Here is a 15,529-nt window from a genome sequence, read left to right as displayed (position 1 = left end):
GGCATAAGATGTTTTCAAACTATTGGGTAGTATCTTAACATATGTAATTGCTGCCACTTACAAACAGTAGGAAGCCTATTTAGAGCCAAATCTGGATAGGTGAAGTCCTGAGATTCACAAAGATGTTTGACTCTTGGCACGGGAAACTCTCATGGAAAAGAAATAAGAGTGGAAAAAGAAAAAAAAGTGTTACCTTTGTTTCCCAAAGAAACAACTGAGATGATATTTACACTGAGATTTCCCATGAGAGCCTCAGTGGTTTCACCTTGGTTATCTGTTCAGCTTAAGTTGAAGAATGGCTCAGGGAAGTAAGCCTGTTGTTTGAGCTCTGCTGTCAAGTTGCACTGTCAGTGGAGAGTTACCAATAAGTCAATTCTGACACGAAAACCAGTTTTCATCCATGATTTGAGAGTAAAGTGAATTCAGATGTTTATTTCAAGCCAAAAACGGTAATTTTTTGCTTCTGTATAGTGACAGAAGCATGTTGGTTACAAACATTTTTCTTTTGAATATTTCTTCTATCCTGGGACTGTCCATAGGAATTTTTAGCAATGAAAAAAATGTTCTGTGCCTGTGCTGTTCAACATAGTAGCTCCTAGTTGTATGTGTGCACATATTGAACCCTTGAAATAACCCTGAGTGACTAAGGAACTGAATTTAATGTAATTTAATTTCAAACAGCCACGTGTGACTGGAGCTTACTGCATGGGACAGTGTAGCTGTAGTTGTTCAGCGTAATATTATGGGGTTGGCCAGAAAGTTCACTCGAAGTTTTCTATAACATCTTATGGAAAATCTCAAACTTTTTGGCTAACACAATGTTTACCATTTTCTTTATTTCAGTCAATTAGGTTTTCATATATTTTATCTCATGTACAAGATTGTATGATTTAAAAGAAAAAAAACAAGTAGCCACAGGAAATTTATATGACATACTTGGTATGCTGTGTTCTTTAAATCCAGGAATTCTTTTAGTACTGTAAATTAAACTCTTTTTTTTTTTTTTTTTTTTTACTGTTGTTCAAGGCTAGATTAAACTCTTATAAAAATCCTGATTGCAGGTGTGGGAAACTGTGTGGTATTCTCATCTGTTGCAAAGATAGCAGTTCATTAACTGGTGAGGTAGGAGGCCATACAGACTCCACCTTGCAGAGACCTGGAGTTGGGCCTTTGCAGTGGAGTCACCATGGTACCATGTCCCACGTCTGGCTTTGCTGAAAACCATTTCACAGACCTTGCCTCTCCTATTTGACTTCAAGGATACCTTAGAAATATAGTCAACATTATTATCCCTATGAGCTCAAAGATTCTCACCTCACACTGTAAAAGATGATTGGCATGCATCGTGAGCATTGCTAAAATATATCAGCAGAGTCAAGGAAAGTTAAAAATTATTAGCAATAAACGGCTTTTAAATAGGTGTGCTCCACGGTACAATAAGTGGAATTTTTAAAGCATTGATTAATATTCATTTGAAAACTTTTAATATGTAGGAGGAGGAACTGTCTCATAAATAATCTGCTCCTTTGCCAAAGTGGTCCTTTGTATACTGTTGCTTTTTTAATATAACTATATTTTCAGCATGAATGTGAAATATCAGATCATTTAAAAATACATAAATTGACAAGAATACCAGTGCATTCAGTCTCTTGGCAGTTGACGTGCACAGTGAATGCAGCAGGTAACTGGTCTCGGTGGGAACCTTGAAGACAACAGGGGAACCTGAAGAAATCCCCATTCCCCTGCTCCCATGAAGTATCTATGAAGTATATTTCCATGGCTTCCAGGAGGAGGACTCAATAACCTTTTTTACCTACCCATGTCAAGAAGCCCTGTATAGTCAGGAAGCTCTCATTAAAAGCTGTGATGCATTACAGATAAAATTAAGCATATTACTAAGTCGTCTGCATTTTCCAGAGAATGGAGCCCTTTCAAGTCTGAAGTGAAACCCTGGTGCACTTCGGGAATTTGTAAGACGTGACTTGATAGCCACATGTGGATGTGTGTGGAAGCATGCTGAGGATATGCCTGCATTTGAAAGGGAGGGAGGAGACTAATTATTAGGCTTGATGCATTAAAGACTTTTAACTTATCTTTTCTTTACATTGCCGCCATAAACATTTGTTTTTAACAGGATGAGTTTTGGTATCTTCTCCCCTTTACTGTATTTTGCTCTGGCAAAAATATTACCCACAATAGCTGAAAACCTGAGAACTATGCCTCTCTTTTGCCTTTTGCATTGGTGCTGTCTTGTTAAGCCAAGTTTAAGGAATCTTTCGTTGAGGTCAGTGTTTCAAAGCAGTACATGTTGAGAGCCTCAAGTGTAAACACTAATCAAATTAACCAAGTTTTTAATATACTAAATACTTTTTTTGATTTTAGAGTTTTTCAAATAGTCATGTTACATTTATATAGCACCTTGCCATCAGTAGCAGAGCTTATCAACTGGTATCAGATGTCTGTCCCCCAGGTGGGTGTTAAAAGAAATTTCAAGAAGAATAGGATGACTAGAACGTCTACATCATCTCAGAACAAAGGTGGTGCTCACCTCAGCTAGTAATTGGCAAATTGATCTAGTCTTATGCAGTCACTTTTTTTTTTTTTAAAGAAAAAAGCAGAAATACAGATTTTTTTAATGTGAAATCTCTCAACTTAAAAAACTGGCTCAAATATTTTTTAAAGCACTGTACAAACTCAAAGAAAACATTTGTGATCCAGGATTATGGGCATTGTTTTAATATTTATGTTCCAAGAGATGATATCAAAGCCTTTGTTTTTATTTTCTGTCTTACATTTTTGCAATTGTTAAACCATCATAGAACAAAAGAACCATGACATTTCACAGTGTATATTGCTCATTTCATGTTCTTTTGACCACATCAGTTACACTTCTGACAGTGATCCATCTTGTCCCCTCTAGAGTGTTGAGTAGGCACACTGGGATGATGCATTTAGAGGTCTGGGGGCAGACTGTGGGGTGACTGCACCAGCTCTCCCCATGAGACCACAGTAACCTTCTACTGGGCATATTGATCTCAGGCTCTCTTGGCAATAAAGGACTATTGCTTCATAGAATACTTAGGCTGTATTGGATATATATGGTCAAGGTGGAACTAATTAATGACTGTTTTCTGATGCAGTCCTTATACTTGAGTTTGGTCGAAGGTAATAATAGTTGCATGAAAACTGTTAATAACATGCTCTTTGGAGCTGAGAGAATCAAACTGAACTTAGGAAGAACATTGGGAAAGGCTAGCAGCTGGTGAGATCCTTAGACATCCCAGATTTGGTACAGGCTAATGCTTTAACACTTAACAGAAAACACAATGACAAAATATTATTTTGGTAATTAAGCCTAAGAGGCAGCCACCAGCCTGTACTGGATCCCAGCAGTGACTAGCATAGATAGTAGAAACTTAATAAATGTTTGTTGAATTGAATTTTTCTTTCATGGAATAAAAATAATAACTGCTATTTATGAATGGCTAGCACTTTACTCGGAGAAGGCGATGGCACCCCACTCCAGTACTTTTGCCTGGAAAATCTCATGGGCGGAGGAGCCTGGTAGGCTGCAGTCCATGGGGTCGCTAAGAGTCGGACACGACTGAGCGACTTCACTTTCACTTTTCACTTTCATGCATTGGAGAAGGAAATGGCAACCCACTCCAGTGGTCTTGCCTGGAGAATCCCAGGGGCCGGTGGAGCCTGATGGGCTGCTGTCTCGGGTCGCACAGAGTCGGACACGACTGAAGCGACTTAGCAGCAGCAGCAGTAGCACTTTACTGAGTCCTTGATAGGTTTTTCTAACCTCATGTGAACCCGTGCAAGGGCAAATATGTTACCTCAGTTTCCATATGAGGATGTTGAAGCTGGGAAAGGATAAGGACATGCAGCCTGGAAGCCTGGAGGTCTGTTTGGTTCCAGAGTTGCAGTGATTGAAGAAGAGGCTAGTTGTAGGAAATTGCCATTCTTTCTTCATATTTCCCGGGAAATGGGCTGAGCAGATAGTAGCATCAAAGTTGGACTAATGGGAACATTTTAGCTTTCAGACCTGCATGTCTGATTTTGTCATAAATGCAGAAATGACTGTGCGTTGCCTATTTACTGCATGCTTATACATTTTTCTCATTGCATGTTCAGAAAAGTTAATTTCATGACCAAGACTTGTTTTGGTAAGCCAAAACATTTAACTAGGCCATCATCCATATTAAAGAGTAGTTCTTAGTTATTGTGTTGTAATGGAAATAATTTTTAATCAGTCCCCCTTGTCATTGTTGATTAAGAAAAATCTATATAGTTGCATATTTTTCTCTCCTTTAAAAGGGAAGTATATTAATATAACTCACATTTTCCATATAAAAGGAGTATTATTTTCTGGTTTGTTTACTGTGTATCCTATCATAAGTTTTTATTTTATTTTTTAATTGAAGGATAATTGCTTTACAGAATTTTGTGGTTTTCTGTCATACATCAGCAAGAATGAGCTATAGGTACACTCTTGTTCCCTCCCTTCCTATTCTCCCTCCCCATCCCACCCTTCCAGATTGTCGTAGAGCTCCTGTTTGAGTTCCGAGTCATACAGCAAATTCCCACTGGCTATCTATTTTACATATAGTATTGTAAGTTTCCATGTTACTCTCTCCATACATCTCACCCTCTGCCTCATCCCTTCCCCCTAAACATTAAATCATGGATACTTTACATATGCAGTTGCCATGTGAAAAGACCAACACTTATCCAGACATCTTTTTTTTTTTAACCACCACACGTCAGTATTTATTACATTTCAATTTCTTATCAAGGAGGACATTCCTTTTAAGTAGATAACTAGATGAGTTACATTTTTATTCCAAAAAAATAAAGTTATGGAAAGGACCAGGATTGTCGTCAGAACCGTCCTGTGCCCCAACCCAAACCTTCTGCTGACGTCACTCTCAAGGCAGTAGCCCTGTGACCTCACTCTCCCAGGTACCCAGCCCTCCTCACCCAAGGCTATTCCAGCCAAGGGAGAGAACGTGCAGGCCAGGCTGCAGACAGGTCAGCAAATACTTATTCAATGCCTTGTCTGCTCTGGTATCGTGCTCAGCACTAGGATGCATGGAAAAGAGAAATCACAGGTGCTGCCTTCACAGGGCTTGCTCAGGAGCAGAGTCAAGCAGTGCCTTAGAGTAGGGTAACTGACAAGGCAGGAAAGACAGGCTGCTGGCACCACGTGTCACACTCCAGCTGCCCAGCTGAGGGGTACACCAGCCTGGTCCAGCTCCTAAGGAGCTGTTCTAGTCTCCCAGGCCCACTTGTTCCTCCTCATTGGGTGGTCCTGGAGGTACAATGTGTTAATATGTATAAAGCATTTAGAACAGTGCCTGGCACTTAGTAGGTGCTCAGTAAATGTTAGTTACATATTAGCTATAATGTAACCTTGTCTTTTCCCAAACTTTCAGTGACAATTTTTATATAACTGTACTGAATTCTTCTCTGTGTCCTGAAGCAGAGATATAATTGACTTTTAAAACAGATATAATTGACTGTTCACATAGGAATGAATTCTTTATACTTATTAAAATAGTTTCACAGTTAGCTGGTGAAGATTTATACATAATTACTTTTACCATACTTAAGGGATAATTAGCCCTGCTAATGGGAGTTATCATTATCTTAATCATCATTATTATCCTAATCTAAGGCATTTATTGAAAATCTCATTTTGCCTTTTAAGTAAGCTAACCCCTTCTTCAAAGGGAGTTTTTGGACCTGCCCTTGGGGTACTTAAAGTATAAGACAGCAGTAATTCGGATGCCAGTTCAGCCTCAGCATTAAATCTATTGTTCTGTCTCAAGTGTGCTTTTATTGACAGTTTTTGTTATAAATGTTTTTACATATTCTTTTATGGTTATGTAGCCCGCCTCTTCCAGCAGATTCAGATTCTTCACATCAAAGGCAATTTATAGAAACCAGGTGATATTGTTTGCTTCTAATTATGTCCCCAAAGTGGTTGCTTACTACTCAGGTGATATTTTAAAATAATTTATTTGAAAATCATTTCAGGTATACAGAAACTTTACATTAGAACAGTACAAAAGACTCCCATGTTTCCTTCATTCAGATTCTCCAACTATTGACATTTTACTACATTTGTTCCATCACCTACTCCTCTGTATTTGCATATCATTTTTTCCCTGAACCTTGAGAGCAAGCTGTACATGATGTCCTGTCCCCCCTAAATACTCAAGTGCATGTTTCAGACACTCTCCTACATCACCTGCATACAACCCTCCAGTACAGAAGCCAAAACTGATAAAATACTACCATCCCCCCACAGACTTCACTCAGGTTTCACTAACAGTCTAAACAGTGTCCTTTTTTTTCCCTTTGTGAATGGCAAGTTTGGCCTTGGAGTACTGGAAGTAGAGGAAAACAATAGAATGGGAAACATCAGAGATCTCTTCAAGAAAACTGGAGAGATCAAGGAAATGATTTCATATAAGAATTGGCACAATAAAGGACAGAAATGGTACGGACCTAATAGAAACAGAAGAGGTGGCAAGAATACGCAGAAGAACTATACAAAAAAGGTCTTAATGACCCAGACAACCACGATGGTATGGTCACTCACCTAGAGCCGGACTTCCTGGAGTGTAAAGTCAAGTAGGCCTTAGGAAGCATTACTACGAACAAAGCTAGTGGGCATGATGGAATTCCAGCTGAGCTATTTCAGATCCTAAAAGATGATGCTGTTAAAGTGCTATACTCAATATGTCATCAAACTTGGAAAACTCAGCAGTGGCCACAGGACTGGGAACAATCAGTTTTCATTCCAGTCCCAAAGAAGGGCAATGCCAAAGAATGTTCACACTGCCATATAATTGCCCTCATGTCACATGCTAGCAAGGTTATGCTCAAAATCCTTCAAGCTAGGCTTTAGTAGTACGTGAATTGAGAACTTCCAGATGTACAAGCTAGTTTTCCAAGAGGCAGCAGAACCAGAGGTCAAGTTGCCAACATTAACTGGATCATGGAGAAAGCAAGGGAATTCCAGAAAAACATCTGCTTCATTGACTATGCTAAAGCCTTTGACTGTGTGGATCACAGCAAACTATGGAAAAATTTTAAAGAGATGGGAATACCAGACCACCTTACCTGTCTCCTGAGAAATCTGTATATGGGTCAAGAAGCAACAGAAACTTAAGTGGAATGACTGACTGGTTCAAAATTGGGAAAGGAATATGTCAGGGCTGTATATTGTCACCCTGTTTGTTCAACTTGTATGCAGAGTACATCATGCGAAATACCAGGCTGAATGAATCACAAGCTGAAATCAAGATTGCTGGGAGAAATATCAACAACCTTAGATATGCAGATGATACCACTCTAATGGCAGAAAGTAAAGAGGAACTAAAGAGCCTCTTGATGAGGGTGAAAGAGTAGAGTGAAAAACCTGGCTTAAAACTCAGCATTAAAAAAACTAAGGTCCCATCACTGCATGGCAAATAGAAGGAGAAAATGGAAGCAGTGACACATATTATTTTCTTGGGCTCCAAAGTCAGAGGACAGTGACTGCAGACATGAAATTAAAAGACGCTTACTCCTTGGAAGAAATGCTATGACAAACCTAGAATAGTGTTAAAAAGCAGAGATCTATCTCACTTTGCGGACAAAGGTCTGTATAGTCAAAGCTATGGTTTTTCCAGTAGTCATGTACAGATGCGAGAGCTGGACCATAAAGAAGGCTGAGCACTGAAGAATTAATGCTTTCAGATTGTGGTGCTGGAGAAGACTCTTGAGAGTCCCTTGGACTGCAAGTAGATCAAGCCAGTCAATCTTAAAGGAAATCAACCCTGAAAATTCACTGGAAGGACTGATGCTGAAGCTCCAATACTTTGGCCACATGATGTGAAGAGGCCAGCTCATTGGAATAGACCCTGATGCTGGGAAAGATGAAAGGCAGAAGGAGAAGAAGACAGAGGATGAGATGATTAGATATAATCATGGACTCAATGGGCATAAATTTGAGCAAACTCCAGGAGATAGTAGAGGACAGAGGAGCCTGGTGTGTTACAGGCCACAGGGTCAGAGCTGGGCACAACATAGCAACTGAACAGCAACAACATATACATATATGTATACTCATACACATGTACATCTAAAAGTATATCATTGTGTGTATAAATGTGTGTAAATATATATTCAATGTATAGTTTATATATGTATATAAGTGTATAAATCTGTGTTATAAAATCATGGGCTCATACCAGTTCCTCCAATTACAATCCAACACCATGGTATTCTTTCTAGAGTTCTCCCTTCCATGTTTGTAAATACCTGTTCCAATGGCAAGAAGTCCCGTTTTTTGAACTATATTGTTTTATTTACTCGGTTTATTTATTTACAACATGTAGCTGATTTTCCATCCACACTAGCCATGTCTTCAGCCTGCCACCTCTGTGTCTCTCCCTCACCTCCTCATCCTCAACTGCAAGAGGGATATTCTCCCCACAGCAGCAGGGGTGTGTGTGTGTGAACCCCAGGAAGACAAGTCAGAACTGTTCAGAGTTTGGGGGCACAGGCTGGGTTCAACATGTGTAAACCTCATTTTTCCCATCTGTAAAATGGGAATTCGAAGAGGTAATATATGTTCAAAAGTGCTTGGCATATAGTATGAATTCAGTTATACTATTATTCAATTATACTGTTATGTAGAATTATTTTTACTGCAGTTGTCATCATAATTATTAAAAAGATTATTTCCCCCAAAGTTAAAAATGAGCAAAAGATATTTCTCAAAAGAAGATACACAGATGACTGATAAGTACATGAAAAAATGCATACCAACACTACAGTGAGATGCCACTTTGTACTCATTAGGATGGTTACTGTCAGGAAAGAAAAAGGAAAATAGCAAAATGGTGGTAAACAAGTGAAGAAATTGGAACCTTTTTGCACTGTTGGTAAGAATGTAAAATGATGTAGCCAATGTGGAAAACAGTTTGGCAGTTCTTCAAAAAGCTAAACATAGTATTATATGACCTAACAATTCCACTTCTAGGCATACCCAACAGAATTGAAAAAACAGGTGCTCAAATAGATATTTGTACACTCATGTACATAGCAGCAGCCAGAAGGTGGAAGCAATGCAAATGTCCATCAGTAATTGAATCATTAAACAAAGTGTGGTATTTACATACAGTATAATATTCAACCTTTAAAAGGAGGGAAATTCTGATACATGGCTTCAACAGGGATGAACCTTGAAAACATTATACTCAATGAAACAAGCCAGATGCAGAAGGAAACATAATATCATTCCATTTAATTGAGGCACCTGGAATGAACAAGGAAAAGGGTCCTCACAAGGAAGCAAGCATGGTGGCACCCTGCTCTTGGAATTCTAAAACTGTGAGAAAAGACGTTTCTACTGTTTGAGCCACCCAGACTATGGTGTTTTTTTATGGCAGCCAGAGGAGAAAGATAAACATACTCTTCACAGTTCTGCCAAGAACGGACTCTAGTCTTCATCTCCTAGAGTTTACCAGAATCTCTTCTCTTCACAAATGAAAGGGGTATCAAGAAGAGAGAAGTCTTACCAGCAAGCTTGATCAGGGGATTTCTTTGAAATAACCAGAGTGGTGAGCAGTAGGTTCCAAAAGGCTAAGAAGAATAGGGTTTCTTCATAGAGATTTGCTTGTATGGCACCATCTGTTTTTCTTTGAATGTAATAAAAATGACAGCTTTTCATGTACTGATACTCCCTAAGCCTTTTAAAGTCCAACATATGATGCTGTTTGTGTATAAAGGTTTTTCTCTTGTGCCCATTTGTTTCTCAAGCTTGAATTTCTGTGTAAACTCCCTTGGCTAAATTACACAAGCCACCCACTCCCCATGCCTCCTCTCTCACTGTAGAGCAGGGGGCTGAAACCTGCCGTCTGCAGTATGGAGGGTCCAACACACAGCTCACTGCCCCAAGCAAAGGAAGATTTCCTGGCTGACCTGCTTGCCCCATGCCCACATCCTCATTTGTGCTGTGAGTGAGGGCATGCAGCTTTGAAACATGGCTTCAAAACATTTTTGGTCAACCTAGCCCAAACTGCTCATTGGTCTCTTTAACTCATTAACTCATTTTAACTCATTCCATTCTACCCCTATTTTGTGTTACTGGATCAGTTCAGTTCAGTTCAGTTCATAGTTATCTGCAAATTAGACAAGCTTGATCTCTGACTTTATATGAGCTCCTTCTTAATAACATGTTGTACTTCCTGTAGATCTGAAGATATCATTTGTGCAAAACGGTCATTTTCCCTATCCTTAGGCTTTTAACGGAGAAGGCAATGGCAACCCACTCCAGTACTCTTGCCTGGAAAATCCCGTGGATGGAGGAGCCTGGTAGGCTTCAGTCCATGGGGTCGCTGAGTTGGACATGACTGAGCGACTTCACTTTCACTTTTCACTTTCATGCATTGGAGAAGGAAATGGCAACCCACTCCAGTATTCTTGCCTGGAGAATCCCAGGGACAGCGGAGCCTGGTAGGCTGCTGTCTATGGGGTCTCACAGAGTCGGACACGACTGACGTGACTTAGCAGCAGCAGGCTTTTTAAAATGATGACATGGTCTTCACAGCTGGATTCTGGGAACAGACTGTTTTCACATTCCTCCTGAGTCTGAGTTTGTCGCAGTCCTTTTGGTCTAACTGAAGGTGTGTGTGAATCAAATACCTTCTAGACTGGACCAGAGCAGAAGGCTGGGGGGCTTGCTTGTCTGCTTCTCCCTATTTAAAAGCCTCCAAGACTACACAGAAACTAGTATCAGGTATCAGAGCGCAGGCAGCTGATTAGGATTGAATTGTTTTGCTCCACAAATATCTGTTGAGCTCCTACTTGTGAAAAGCACAAAGTGCTTTTGGGAATCAAAAAATGAATAAAACACGCTTCCCGCTTTCAAGACTATTACAATGCACAATTTTAGAGAAGAACTTCTATTATAGCCTAAAGATCTTTGAGGAAGGCTTTCAGCCCATAGCTGTAAAAGTATATCTCCTTAAGATGAGGATTACAAAGTATATCAAAAAAAAGCAAAGTGTGCTTTGAAATTATATTTTGGTATAGATGGGTTTTAAGCAAGGATTTGCGGACAGACTGAAAAATGAAACATGAAAGCTTTAAAGGGGTTTAGCTTTTGCTTTACTTTGGCTAATATAAGAGCACCAGGAAAACAAAAAGTATTCTCGCTCTTGACAGTATGAAATTCTTACTATTTTAGAGAATAGTGACTGTGGATTTATGAAGTTCTTTGTCAGAGCAATTTAGCTAATAGGTATGTAAATGACTGCTTATTTCATTGTGTAGGCAGATCGTTCCATGTTCACTTTCTGAGGAAGAATAGAAGTGCTCAGTAACATTCCAAATGCAGAGAAGCAAAAGTTAAGGTTACAGTGCCATACTTGTGTTATATTAGATGTTAGGAGTAAGACAGAGAAGATCTTGTAAATGATGTTTGTTTGGTTTGCTCAGTGGAATTTCTTATTCACATACAACTCTCTAACTGCCCTTTTTGGATGTAAGAAAATATAAGTGAATTGAGGTGCAAGGTTGTTTCTTATTCTTACTATTGGTTTTCAAGCGTAAAGGATCATCATAAACTTAGCTGGAGTGGGAAGGCTGGGTGTGCTGAAAGTTAATACCACAGTAATAAATGTTCTTGCAAGATTTGCAGTCTGAGGCATATCGTGAGAACATCCCCTAAAATGAAAATACCTAAGAAGTCAGTGAGAGACTTTATTTTGGGGGGCTCCAAAATCAATGCAGATGGTGACTGCAGCCATGAAATTAAAAGACGCTTGCTCCTTGGAAGAAAAGCTATGACCAACCTAGACAGAGACATTACTTTGCTGAAAAAGGTCCATCTAGTCAAAGCTATGGTTTTTCCAGTAGTGATGTATGGATGTGAGAGTTGGACTATAAAGAAAGCTGAGAACCAAAGAATTGATGCTTTTGAATTGGTGCTGGAGAAGACTTGAGAGTCCTTGGACTGCAAGGAGATCAAACCAGTCAATCCTAAAGAAAATCAGTCCTGAATATTCATTGGAGGGACTGATGCTGAAGCTGAAACTCCAGTACTTTGGCCACCTGATCTGAAGAACTGACTCATTGAAAAAGACCCTGATACTAGGAAAGATTGAAGGCTTGAGGAGAAGGGGGCAACAGAGGATGAGATGGTTGGATGGCATCACCAACTCAATGGCCATGAGTTTGAGTAAGCTCCAGGAGTTGGTGATGGACAAGGAAGCCTGGCATGCTGCAGTCCATGGGGTCGCAAAGAGTCAGACACAACTAAGTGACTGAACTGACTGACTAAGGAGCCTTATTAGAAGCATATTGGTTTTTCAGCATGAAAACAACTTCAGAGGAGGCTGAGAATTCCAAAATTCTTCTGGTTTTAGCCACCTCCTGTGATCAGCATGGAAGCCTCTGTAATCCCTGAGTTAAACCAGGCTCATCTGGGATCAGAAGTCACCAGTGGGGGAGAATAAATGGACTTGCCTCATAGACGATCTCCAGCTTCCCTGACATGAATTCATCCTGCCCAGGGAATTAGCTTCATCCTCAGTTGTGTTTTTATCATTATGTTGCCCTTCTCTGAAATTTCTTTGGATTCCAAATTGTCATGGAAATCAAATTAAAATTCTTATTAATGGATCCCAAGCTTTTCACCAGTTTACCCTTCTACTGTCTTGCCTAAGTGTTCTTGGCTCCCACAACACCGGTTCACATTCTCCACATCATGTCAGCAAGCAAACACGCAGAACTCCCTCTTCGTGTTTGTTTCTCCCTGTGGGCTCCAGCTCAGGTAATCCCCCCTCCCTGTATCTCTTACTCATCAGTAAGCCGAGTTTCTTCTCACTTGCCCCTCGTCCCTTGGCTCTGCAGTTGTTGTCATAGACATGTCTGTATTCTTTATGTGGCAAGCTCTTTCTGTGCTGTGGGCCCTGAGGTTACAGACAAGGAGCTGTATTGACTTCAACCCCACCAGCTCAACAAGGGGGAAAGGACTCCGCTCTCCACATTGTGAGTGCTTCTTTGTTAAAATGTTTTGTGTGTTTGCTTTTTCCTTTGTCTTCCTTTTCCTACAGGTCCAGAGTGAAGACAGTGTCCTCCTGTTTGTTATTGCCTGGACCATCACAGAAATTATCCGTTACTCCTTTTATACATTCAGTCTGTTAAACCATCTGCCTTACCTCATCAAATGGGCCAGGTAAAGAAGTACAGAAATGAAGACTAACTTTTGAAGTGCTGTACTTTTTCTTTATTGCCTAAATACTGTTTTTTATTTCTAAAACTTGTGTGAGGTAGGGGTTGGATAAAATTCTGCTCTGTGGATTTCATCAGGGCAAGTGACTATGTAACTGTGATTTATAAAAACACTTTTAAATTTTTTATCTCTACTTAAGTGATTTATTTGGGATCAATTCTCTCAGTTAAATTATTCAATAGAGATTTGATAGAGCGTCTCTTTTTTGTCCATAGAAAACTGTACCGATGAGCTTCTGCCATTATGATGGTTTTTTGGGACCAAGTCCAATTCCTGTCTCAGTTTTTCCAACACAATAATTCTTAAATTACTCTTTAATTAATAACAAGTGTTACAGGGCACTTTTAGCATATTATCAGTTTAGTTTGCTTTGATTATTTTTAACAATAGTATTTGTTATGAATTTGGTGAATTTCTGATCATTCATCTGATTATCTGAACTAACCTGTGACACAGTTGTGAGCAACTTTCTGAGTTAGAGATGACTACAGGAATGAGTGACAAAGCCAAAGGATCAAAATTGTCCTTGGGGCCAAAGTGCCTCGTTTCATAAAAGGAAAACGGTGGTTCCTAGACAATTTGTGAGTTTAATGATTAAACAGAGACATAAACCAAATGTTTCCAAAGCATGGGAACGTCTTTTTTTTTCCTTTTTTTTTCACCCCCCCTCCCCCACCCAGTAAACATTTGTATTAGGAAAAGGAGAATGGGAAAAGTATAGTGGTTTCTAACCAAGTTGGGCAGCAAAGCTGATAGGAAAATAGAAAGCTGTCTATCCTAGTTATAGGGCAAGTTTATTGACCAAACCCTGCTTTTAGTATTAGAGAAAGATTCCCTCTGTGGCCCTTGCAAGAGTCGTGCTTTTCCACCCTCCTAAGGATGGCTGAAGGTGACAGCGGAGAACATATCTTTCTTTCGTCAGCATATTTCCTGTATGTGGAGGTTTAGAGTCCAGTATTTACTGTCAGCCACAAACAGCCAAAGGCTTTTTAAACATGAGCTGATGATTTATTTAGCAATACTTACACCTCAGAATGGCTTCCAGTTAGTTCCATAGGGTGAGCCTCTCCAAAATTCTTTTTAAAGCATGAGAAACTCCTTTTTAAAGTGAAGAAAATTGTGTAGAGTCACCCATGTGATAGTAATTGGGTTTTTTTTGGGGGGGGAGGGGGACTGGAAAATTACATAATGACCAAAGCTATCATAAAATTTTTAATATTTTTTAAACTTGGCATGTATTTTATTTTTCACAATAGCATGTACAGGCTTTTGAAAACTTTGCAGAATATACACATTGGATATGCTGCTTTTTTCAGTCCAGAGACCAGAATTGGTGTGCATTGTAGGGATTCTTGGACACCTTGTTTCAACACCTTCCCTCCGAAACCCACACCCACCTATGAGGCAGGACCCTTCAGTATGAACCATGACTCCATGCCCCTACTTTACCAGTATTTGACATCACCTCAGTTATTTTAGGGGGTTGTTTTGAAGAGTTGTTTATTTAGTCAGGCCAGATTTTGAGGCTGACCAAATACATTTTATTTTAGAACATTCAGAAACATACCTGCTTTGGCCCTTTTCAAAAACTGGCTTGTAAAACCTGAATTTAAGCAGTGGGTAAACAGCAAAGTGTATAAACAGTAGCGTTCTACAAGACCAGTACTGATTACTTACAATCAGTACTGGTTGTGGGGGTGGGAGGGTGCATCTTTCTACTGAAGCTGGCTTCAAACCTCAGTAATGAATATTTTGTTTTGTTTTAGGTACACACTCTTCATTGTGCTGTACCCAATGGGAGTGTCCGGAGAATTGCTCACAATATATGCCGCGTTGCCCTTTGTCAGACAGGCTGGCCTGTACTCCATCAGTTTACCTAACAAATACAATTTCTCCTTTGATTATTATGCATTCCTAATTCTGATAATGATCTCTTACATTCCACGTAAGTAGATATTTATGCATATATTTATTTATGTTTTAAAAATTGGCTCAACAATAGCTAGAGTTAAATGCCTTTGGTTGTTTTTACACCATAAATCTAATTTATCGGGGACGCTTTGGTTTTCATTGAAGCTGACTGCCAGAGAGTTTTCTCTGGTAGTAACTGAATAAAGATGAATTCCTCTCAGCTGCTAAAATGCAGCCCTTAGTGTGTGTGTGTGACACAGTGAATGCCAGCATAGGTTAACTGCCTATTGGAGGAAAGGACTGAGTGGAAAGCAAAAA

The 15,529-nt window shown here is 39.6% G+C and overlaps 1 protein-coding gene across 1 annotated transcript in view; it reads left to right on the top strand.

Moving 5' to 3' along the window:
* The window catches only part of HACD2 (3-hydroxyacyl-CoA dehydratase 2), an 87,417-nt gene that overhangs the window by 64,435 nt on the left and 7,453 nt on the right, over positions 1-15,529 (top strand). The window contains exons 5-6 of the mRNA XM_005893406.3: positions 13,122-13,243; positions 15,067-15,245. Of these exons, the coding sequence (XP_005893468.1) occupies positions 13,122-13,243; positions 15,067-15,245 (301 nt within the window). The remainder of the gene's footprint in view (positions 1-13,121; positions 13,244-15,066; positions 15,246-15,529) is intronic.

Source organism: Bos mutus, chromosome 1 (assembly GCF_027580195.1).
Source record: "Bos mutus isolate GX-2022 chromosome 1, NWIPB_WYAK_1.1, whole genome shotgun sequence".
Lineage (NCBI taxonomy): Eukaryota > Metazoa > Chordata > Mammalia > Artiodactyla > Bovidae > Bos > Bos mutus.
Note: the sequence above shows the minus strand (reverse complement) of the source record. Positions and strands in the feature narration are given on the sequence as shown.